The sequence below is a fragment of the Atheta coriaria genome, unplaced genomic scaffold, assembly GCF_025399875.1.
Source record: "Atheta coriaria isolate IRGN ID8LTWV9N9 unplaced genomic scaffold, Caltech_Dcor_3.1 hic_scaffold_3_pilon, whole genome shotgun sequence".
Taxonomy (NCBI): Eukaryota; Metazoa; Arthropoda; class Insecta; order Coleoptera; family Staphylinidae; genus Dalotia; species Dalotia coriaria.
Window position 1 is genome coordinate 1063858 of NW_027045445.1, and position 10297 is coordinate 1074154.

The 10297-nt window shown below is 34.4% G+C and overlaps 2 protein-coding genes across 2 annotated transcripts; both read right to left on the reverse strand.

The window, feature by feature from the left end:
• Positions 1 to 43: 43 nt before the first annotated feature.
• LOC135803617 (glucose dehydrogenase [FAD, quinone]-like) lies at positions 44 to 2110 on the reverse strand. The gene is made up of 4 exons (XM_065317285.1): positions 2107 to 2110; positions 1892 to 2062; positions 1614 to 1829; positions 44 to 1557 (listed from the first exon to the last, which is right to left on the reverse strand). The coding sequence occupies exons 1-4, from the start codon at positions 2108 to 2110 to the stop codon at positions 44 to 46; spliced, it is 1905 nt and encodes a 634-aa protein (XP_065173357.1).
• On the reverse strand, positions 1991 to 4272 carry LOC135804308 (glucose dehydrogenase [FAD, quinone]-like). Its single transcript, XM_065318140.1, has 3 exons — positions 4022 to 4272; positions 3745 to 3960; positions 1991 to 3677 (listed from the first exon to the last, which is right to left on the reverse strand). The coding sequence occupies exons 1-3, from the start codon at positions 4263 to 4265 to the stop codon at positions 2212 to 2214; spliced, it is 1926 nt and encodes a 641-aa protein (XP_065174212.1). The 5' UTR covers positions 4266 to 4272; the 3' UTR covers positions 1991 to 2211.
• Positions 4273 to 10297: the final 6025 nt, after the last annotated feature.

A 10297-nucleotide genomic window follows, 5' to 3' on the forward strand; every position in this document is an offset into this window, starting at 1 on the left:
TAACTGAACAAAGAGTTTATGACCTAACCTAACCTGATTTATGTTAATAATAATCATTTTTAATAAAATCAGCACAGCGTTCACCAATCATAACACAAGTTGCTGCAGAATGTCCTGTCATACTAAAAGGAATAATACTAGCATCCGCCACTCGTAATCCATGCACGCCATTCACTTTAAATTGTTCATCCACTACACCATTTTGAGGATTTGATCCTGATGCCATTTTGTTTGTGCCAACTGGATGAAATAATTCATTACTGGTTTGTCTTATGAAGCAATACCAATATTCTTTCGAAAATAATTTAAATTTACAATCAGGTAATATAATACGTTTAAATTTAGCGTTTAAATGACGCATTGCTTTTGTGTTCAACATTTTTTTAAGAAGGAGAATACCTTGGTAAATAGCTTCAATGTCGAAGTTGTTTTCATCAGAAAGAAGATTTGGATTTACTGAGGGAAAGTCAAATTTGTTTTTTGAGGTTACTCTTACACCACCAATAGATTTTGGATATCTTGGTGATATAAATATGGAAAATGTGTTTTGATTTGTGAGATTATTCGTTAAGGCTTTGAATTCTTCTGGTTTGAATGAATATCCGGATTGGTAGAAACCAGCAGTACGATTGGGTGTCAAAAAGATAAATTCCAGATCATAATTATTGTGTTGAGTGTTAATTAATGTTGTTTTATGTTGCTTGTTAGGAATTGTATAGTTTCCAATTGCACCTCTGTTTCCTCCCATTGTCAAAACACCTTTTCCCCCTAAATACAACTTCACATTATCTTCCAATGATAAAATATTAACACTGGTGTTTGTTTCGATGGATAATCCAAAAATGGCGACGTGGGTTTGGTAATTCTTACCAACATGTGGTGAATCTACTATCTGATCAATTTCTAATTTAATTAAATCGTTTTTGGGTCCTATACCACTTTGAATTAGAAGTTGTGGAGTAGAAATAGTGCCACTTGATAAAATTACCTCTTTTCTAGCCATTGCAATATGTTTTTGATTATTTTTGAAAAACTCAACCCCAACTGCATGTTTCTTATTACTTTTACCATGAGAAAATATAACTTTTGTTGCGTAATTGTCAACACTAATGTTTAAATTCTTTCTGTGTATTATTGGAGTGATATAAGCACTGCCCACGGATAATCGTCGGCCATTTTGTGTGTTTATCTGAACTCTAGAAACACCTTGAATATTTGTATCAGTAATATCCGTTAGGTTGTTAATGTTAATTTCCGGAAATCCTAACTCAAGATTAGATTTTAAAAACGCGTCAATATGAGGTGTAGTGTAATTGGGTACCTCAACCCATAGAGGACCATCGCGTCCAATGTTTTTTGATAATATTGATGCACTATTAGAAAAATTCTCTGCTTTTATAAAATATGGTAGGACATCTTGATATGACCAACCAGAAGCTAATGCATTCCATTTTGCAAAGTCAGAAGGCAATGGACGTGCGTAAATCAATGGTGAAACAATTGTAGAGCCACCAATACCACGGCCACGAAACAATTGACATCTGTTTTCTTCCATTGCTAAATTAACACACATTACCACTTTTACCTATAACTTTTGTTCAAGTTATAATCACCTAAACAAGCATTTCTCTGTGGGACACTCTTGATCCCCCAGTTATAGTCCGTACCAGCGGAGTAGGACATTAACCCAGGAATTTTAATAAACTCATCTTCAAAATGGCCAGCATCCAATAGCAACACGTTAAAATGTTCAACTTCAGTTAAACGATTTGCAATCACAGAACCAGACGCACCGCTACCGACAATTATAAAATCAAAATATCCATAGTCTGTTTAAATCAAGATAATAAAGATAATTATGTTTCAATCAAATATTAATTTATAATTATACTTATAGGTGGACAATCATCATAATCACATCGGCCATCTTGAAACTCATAAGCGTTTTCATGTTGGAAATAAATCAATGAATTTGCAATACCATCTTCAATTATTTTAACGTATCTTAAAACATCTTTATTAATAAACTCATTATCAGTTCTACTAATGGTACCATCTGCCACTATCAACAATAAAATAACAATAAAAGTAAACATAATCTTTTACGCATAATTTTACAGAATTACTTTTTATATACTAAAATAACCAACATGTTAACATTGAACTGACAAAATATTAAGGTTATGATAAAAACATTCACGTTTTTTAAGGTTAACTCAAATGATGCCCTTCTTTAATAAAATCAGCACATCTTTCCCCTATCATGACACTGGGTGCAGATGTATGTCCCACCATACTGAAAGGAATCACACTTGCATCTGCAACCCTTAAATTATCCACCCCATGCACTTTCAACTTTGAATCAACAACGCCATTTTGATCCTTCGGTCCCATTTTACAAGTCCCAACTGGATGAAACAACTCATCACTTGTCTCTCTTATAAAACAATACCAATACCCTTTCGAAAACATCTCATGTTGCTTACAAGCAGGCAACTCAATCTTTTTAAACCTAGCATGCAAAGCTTTCATAGCATGAGTATCCACCATCTTCCGTAGTAACAAAAGACCTTGATATAATACCTCAATATCATTATCATGAGAATCATCCAAAAACCTCGGATCAATCAGTGGATACTCCAAAGGATTATTAGATTTAAGTCGAATATAACCTACAGATTCCGGGTGTTCCATTGCGAGTATTACTGACATGGTCGACGGGTTGTCTAAATTTTCAGTGAGAGCTTGGGTTGTTTCATCGGAGAAACCATTGAAACGTTGGAAGTAAGCACTGGTTCTATTCGGCGTGATAAAAACAAATTCAACATCAGCAGCGTGTTCATGTTTTGATTTTGGTATTTTATAGAAACCAACTGCACCATGGGCAGCGGCGAGAGTATAAGGTCCTTGACCATGAAGATATTCTTTGATATTTTCTTCAAGTGGATTGATTTCTATTGATGTGTTGGATTCAATTGACAAACCTTTAATTGCAATGTGGTCCTGTAGATTTTCTCCTACAGGTAGGTCCAATAAAGGTTTAACTTTGACATCTTCAAGATGTTGTTTAGGACCTATACCCGAATGAAGTAAAATATTAGGACTACCGATAGCTCCAGCTGATAGTATAACTTCCTTGGTGATTTTAACATTGTATTCACAACCATTTTTAAGATAATCAACACTTGTAGCTTTAAAATTGTTATTCGTTTCTTCAAAGTTGATTTTTGTAACGTAGCTATCAATAGAAAGTTTTAAATTTTTGCGTTTTATTGCTGGTCTGATAAATGCACTTCCTGTTGTCAATCGTCGGCCATTTTTAGTATTATATTGAATTCTAGATACGCCTACATGTTCTTTACCATTGTAATCAATTTGTTTGTATCCCAATTGTTCATTGGCTAATATAAAAGCATCAAGATGTGGTGTAGTATATGAACTAATCTCTACATTATAAAGTCCACCAGTTCCGTGGTAACCTTCATCGGCACCATCAAATTGTGCATTCTCTGATTTTATAAAGTAAGGTAAAACATCAGAGTATGCCCAGCCAGGATTAGAAATATTCCATTTGTTGTAATCTTCAGCAGAACCACGAGAATAAACAACTGAATTGATAAGAGTTGTACCGCCTATACCACGACCACGATGAAATTGACATTGTTTATTTACCATTCCTAATAATTTCCCAGAAAATATTAAAAAATAAAATTTTAAAGTTTTTAAATTATTTTTAATTATTACCCAAACAACATGACTTTTGTGGAATACTTTTATAAGCCCAGTTGTATTCGGTACCAGGCGCATAGGTGCTTAAACCAGGAATATCAATGAAATCATTTTCAAAATGGCCGGCTTCTATGACCAAAACAGTAGCGTCTTCAATTTCTGATAAACGATTAGCTACCACTGATCCAGCAGCACCACTACCAATAATTATATAATCATAACTTGTTTCATCTATAAAAAATTGATTTACAACTGTTTATTATATTATTATCAACTTATATTAATTAATCACCTAAATCTTTTTCCTTCTCTGTACATTTTCCATTGGCTGCATATTGGGTTGCATCCCTTGGCTCAACAAAACGCAAAGCATTTTTAATTCCATCATTAATAATATCTTCAAACCTTTCTACTTCACACTGCTCTTTATTTGAACGTGTTTCTTGACTTGAATAATTTACCATAACACCCAGTATCATAAACAGCAGATACACATTCTGTATGTTAAAGCTTATACGACGAGCAAACGCAAACATTTTTAAAATTAGCAATATAGAACTCTATTTTTAAAAACAAAACAATAGTGTTATTTATATTTAAAAATAGCTGTTGATAAAAACTATTCGAAGGTAATTAATTTAACCTTGAATTTAAGTGCTTAACAAACCTGTAGACCTTTGATTTAATTAATTACTTATATTCGCACACATGATAAGCACTAAAGTATTAATTTCGTAAAAGCGTTAAAAGATTGCGTTGTTTTGTGATGTAAATGCAATTTATACGGTAATAAATATTGTAACGTATGCAACCAATATAACAATACGAATGAATAGCCTACAAATTAGAATTGTGTTTTGTTGGCATTTGCGCGTAGTGAACAAGCGCTTTTTGGCACAAAGCGCCCACACTTCCGAAACACGAATAGACGAAAAAAGAATATAAGCGTATTGAAGCATTGCGTCTGTAATACATATTGAAAGTGTGTGTACTCGTAGAATGTGTAGATCGTGTAGATTTCCATTAGACGCGCGTTAATCTATACTCTGTTCATGTTACAACTCAGAATCATCATCAACATAAACTAGAAATACTGCAGTACATAGTTCAAATGCAGACGCGAGACGGTTTTGAACACGCACAGAGTATTTATGGCGCATCTTGAATTACATTATACTTTTACTTGCTTTAGTTTGGCTTGGTTTCAGTGCGTTGGAGGACGCGAGAAGGAAATATGTGTGTCGCGAACAAAACGCGATCGTAGATTTCGAAGATTGTACGATTGTCATCGCCTTGAGGCGATGTGTGGGTGGATAACAGTATGTGAGCACGTTTTCTTCGTCCTTTCTCGTGTCAAACGCACCGACACGCTTCGACATGATGAATGCGACGTGAACGTGCCGGAAATATTTAAAAATTAACATCATTTGTGGATTTTCCTTTTTTTCTAGGAAATAATTAAAAATTACACTTAAATTAATTGTTATTTGTTATTTGTTGAACATGTTTTTATTATTTGTATTTAACAGATCCGAATTTCATGTAATTCGAAATTTGCAATGCACTCGAATAATAATTGTGTACATCTGCTTGAAATGTGATTTAATGAAATTGCGCAATTCGCCACTCGTCAGTTCGGAATGAATAAATGCGCGCAAAGTTTTATTGCGCAACGGATTCGTATTGTTGAGTGAAAGCAATCATGCGATGTAACTATCTATAAAAACTAGTAATTAATGCAGATATTAATTATATCATTTTGCAAATCTGAGTAGTTTTATTTGAGTAGGTGGTTATAAATACGCGTGTAAATAAATAATTGTCAAATTTACTAGAATTACAGCTTAATAACAAGAACAAAACTATTTGTTACAAACAAATATTTTACAATAATCTTTTAGTAATTAATTAATATAACAGTTATTTTCTTAGTATGGTTTCTTTTACTTAATTGTATAATTAACTTAAACTCGTTGAATTTGTTTTGTTTGAACTTGTTAAACTCGATATAACTTTAGTAACTTGTTACGATTTGAGTCAATTATCCTTCGTTATCCTTCATTAGCTGTTCTTAATCTTTCTTAACCCGGCTTTGCTAAATTTTCCTCATATCCTCTCTCATATTTTTCGTACTATCATCCAAGTTTCTTATATTCAGCGTTGTACTTTCGACATATTTATTTCTCATTCTACTGGGTTAATTCTTCGTGGTTTATTGTATCTCGAAATTCGTTGAGATAACTTTGTTTGTAATCTAATAAAATAGTTGAACAGTTTAACCTTTCCAAAGTAAGAGTAAGATATATTTCGGTTTGTCATTCAGACAAAGTCAAGGATCATCAATCATATTTTGTTCATGAATAAGCCACCTAGCGCCATCGACATTTAGTAATATGAATTAAAATACTTGATTTTATTCTATTTTGAATAAACACAACAAAAACAATGCAATACTTCAATATTTTTATACCAAACTTGCTTTTGTGTGTTTAATAAAAATGTAATTCGTTTTTACTCTTTTGTTCTAGACATAATATCTGTCAATTATATCAATAAGATTTACAATTTTATTTTAAAGAAAAAATTGCAAATAATGCACTTCAACCATCTCGGATTCAACTATTTAACTATAACTATGATTGAATCTCAATGCCAACTTTTATCCTATAGAAAAAGGCTGTCTTTTGGATTTTCCCGACAATTATTCGAATTTTTCTCGCCGTAAAAACCATCCTTGGACTTTTACGAACATTTTAATAAAGAATTGGCCATATTGCCCTAGGTGTTGTTGAGTTATGCGCTTACCAACAGATTTTGCGATTCATTTTTATATTATAGAAGATATAAACAATAAACAAAATTTATACCTGCATAATTAAAACTTTTGTTTTAATATTAACCAAACAATATTTTAGTCGCGGACGCTTATGAATACTTTTTGGTGCAATTTCCGTCGTCACTTTTCGCCCGACTAAACTCATAATTTCCCAACGCGCTGCGTTTGCCACCGGGCTTAACGGATTAATCAATGCGAAGCGCCAAACTTGCAGCGGTCGGAAAATAATCGCTGCAAATGCATCACGACATTCAATAGCACAAAAGTAACACAAGCATCACACGAAAATATTTCCGCTGGATATATTTTTCGACGCACGACAACAAGCGTTTAATGATGGTGCTCATTAATTAAATTTCACAATTATTTTCCTGTTATTAATGCGACTGAAAATGTTACGCATTAATTTAATTAAACGATGCGTCTGAGTTATAAATGATAAGTTTTATTAGCGCGTTTATTTTTTACGGATTGAATAATAATAAAAGTTAATGATGACACTTTGTATTTTCTCGTAAAAGATGGCGAGCACGTTGCTTCCGGTTGATTTGCTGCAAGCTGCATTTATTTCGTTTGCTTTTTATTTGCCTCGATTTCCTCCAACTTGATTCTTTTTTATTTCGCGTGTCTCTTCTTGTCGCATTTCCCGATTTGGCCCACTTTTTCAGTGCAATTTCGCTCAATTTCGTCGATGGTAAAAATTGTTTCAGTTTCATTACACGCCCTTCGGCTACGTTTGTTTTTATCTAGCACTATTATATTTCACTTTTGTCTCTTGTACTTGCAGAAAATAAAAAGGCGAAATTTTTGCAGTACATTGAGTTGCCTAACTCAAAATAATTATAATTTAATTGTTTTTGTCTTTCTTTAAGCGTAGATTACACAATATGATTGATTAATACGACGGTTTTTAGATTAATAATTCATTAATTCATAAAACATGTTTCAGCATTAATCCCGCCATTCAAATCATGTTTTTTGTTTATATTTCGTAAAAAAACGCGAGGATTCCAAGGACTAAATCACCGAACGAGCGCAGCATAATGTCCTGAATGTCCTTTTGGATAAAACCGGTTGAAGTATCAATTAACCAGCCTAATATGCGACGAAAAGGACAACACAACCACCACCATCATCATTTTATCCTCTTTTTTCATATCTTTTTATCGCCACTTCTCCCTATTTAAGCCGCGCTTTCTTTTGTTTTCTCTGTCGGTTTTGTTTCGTCTGTCATTTGTTGTTTTTACCGCTTACAGCTCTATTCGTACTGCTGTTTGAATTTTAAAGGAATGAAACGAGGCGTGGGCGATGTGCGCTCATTTATCATTTTACCCCTTTTCGGGGCGCTCACCACTCACCATCTGAGCGTGTCATCTTTCCAACCGCGCGGAATAACAACTTCGCGAATCGATGAAAGATTACCCGGGCGGCTTCATTCATTTTCATTCAGCTAATCGCATTAATTTGCATTCAATTCAGACAATATATGAGTATATATGTGATTTCATCCTGGACGAGTAAATTAAACAAAGATAAAACTTGTTTAGTACATCCTACAATGTGTTTTTTGTAAAAAAATGAAAAAAATGCAGTGCTGATTGATTATATGTGCATTATTCACTCTTTTTCAGTGCGCTTTAATGCATTTCTTGACAAATAGCGAAGGATTGAAGAAAAACAACTTTATTTTATACTATACTAAGAATGAAATGCAAGAAAAGTGCATGTAATCTTGAAAAATACGAACAAAAAAATATGTCGGCCTTGATTCAGAAACATGACAAGATAAGAATCATAATCCTAATTGTAGTTACATTGTGTGTACAGTTCCGCAATCTTACCAACCCTCCCCCGGATGTTCACGATAAGTCATAAAAGAAGCGACGTGCGTAAAAGCATAAAGAAAACGGAAGTCATCGTGAAAATAATCGAGGGTGATTGTCGTGAATCGATCAGGAACATACATTCAAGGCATAAAACAACAATGTAATCACAATTTATATAAATGTTAAGCAATCAGATGTATTTTGCGAAAACTAATGTAAATTTGCTCCGCCCTTTTTCGATTCACAGCTATTCACCGAAAACAAAGTGTGTTTTTGTTTGCATACAGTAAATGTAATAGTGCGTTGGTTGTTTTTAGGTTATGTTAGTTTTTCTATCAGCAAGGATGTTTTGTGGATTGCTTGGTCAGGATGCTGTAACGAGAGTTTGCTTTACTCTTACACCACTTGTATTCTCCGTGTGTGTGAGTTTGTTTTTGTGCGCTGAACAGACGCGTTTGTGTTTTATGTGCATGTCGTTCGCTGGCAGACTTCCGGTTGTCAACTTGACTATGTCGACGACAACTACGACAAATTTTACTCACAAATCACACGATAAATAATTGCAAACCATACTAAATAAATGACCACGAAAATAAAGAAATTTGACTGACGTGCAGTTTCTGGTTACGCACGCAACCAAATATACAGCTATTCGTGAAGCAGTTAATTTGTTACGCAAACAAATTGCTGCAGTCGTAGCCTCATCGCTTCATCGACTCTCACAGCAACTTATCGCTTCATTTCCATTCAGTTTTTCAGCATTTTCAGCAGCGATTATTCTTCTGTGTCACGCCTGTCACGTACGCTGCATGATAAATGCAATCGTATGCAACCAAGTATCCAAACAAATAAATAACCGTACACACACTTCTTAACTTTGTATAGGCAACCAAATCTACACAAATAAATAACCGCAGAGATGTTAAATTTATCTGCATGTTTATTATCTAGATTTAGACGCAGACTTTGTTCGTGCTGATCGTAACAACTCTTAACGTTCTTCTTCATCCAACTACATTTGCTAGCAATTCAGGCAAATCCTATCCTTTTTGTGTGGTTTCATGATCATCGCCGCCCTCTCAATATTTTCATCACGTCCTTCCACCAACATCTTCTCACTTTACTCGCCTGCATTATCTTTTTTATTTATTTATACTATACTCGCACAACATGCGTATATTTTTTAGATGTTGGAATTTTGTGTGTGTGCATTTTGGCGTTTGTTTTTTAGATTATCCTTTAACAGGATGCTCGTTCGCGGTGCCCTTGCGGGGTGTTTGCTTGATCTCTCATTTCTTTTATTTGCATTCCTCCATTATCTCGGCGTCGTATAAATATTAACATATTCGTGTTCTTGCGCACGTGTTCGTTTTCATGCTGTCTGAGTCTCAGCCACATCTCTTCTAAGGACGAAAAGCAAGATTAAACGAACAAGGGGGTGGCGAGTGTGCGTGCATTGCGTGCGGGGCATATTTGTCATGAAAATGTGCACGAAAATGTATTCACGGCATAGATTCAAAAAGAAAATTCATGTATTTTGAATTTTTTCTATTTTAACCTCAAATATGAACCATTCAAGTTGTTTACATGTTTTTTGAGGTTAAATTGAAAACTTAACCAATTTTCTAAGGTGGTATGAGAAATATTTAATTTTGAACTTGAACAGAGTATAGTTGTTGCATTTGCGCATAGTTTAATACTGTTAGTTTCGGTTCGTGCAGCGACTGTTCTCTGCCCCGCGTACAGATCGGCATAAAATGCGACGTGAAGCGCTTGCAGCCGCCCTGTCTGCCCCACAGTTTAGCCTTCAAAGTTCAGAGCCAGTTCGCTTTCGTAGCCGGTAGAAATTCGCGTTGCGTCGGTCTTTCGGTGGTGTTTGGGAGCTTCCAGTTTTCGCGTTTCGCGC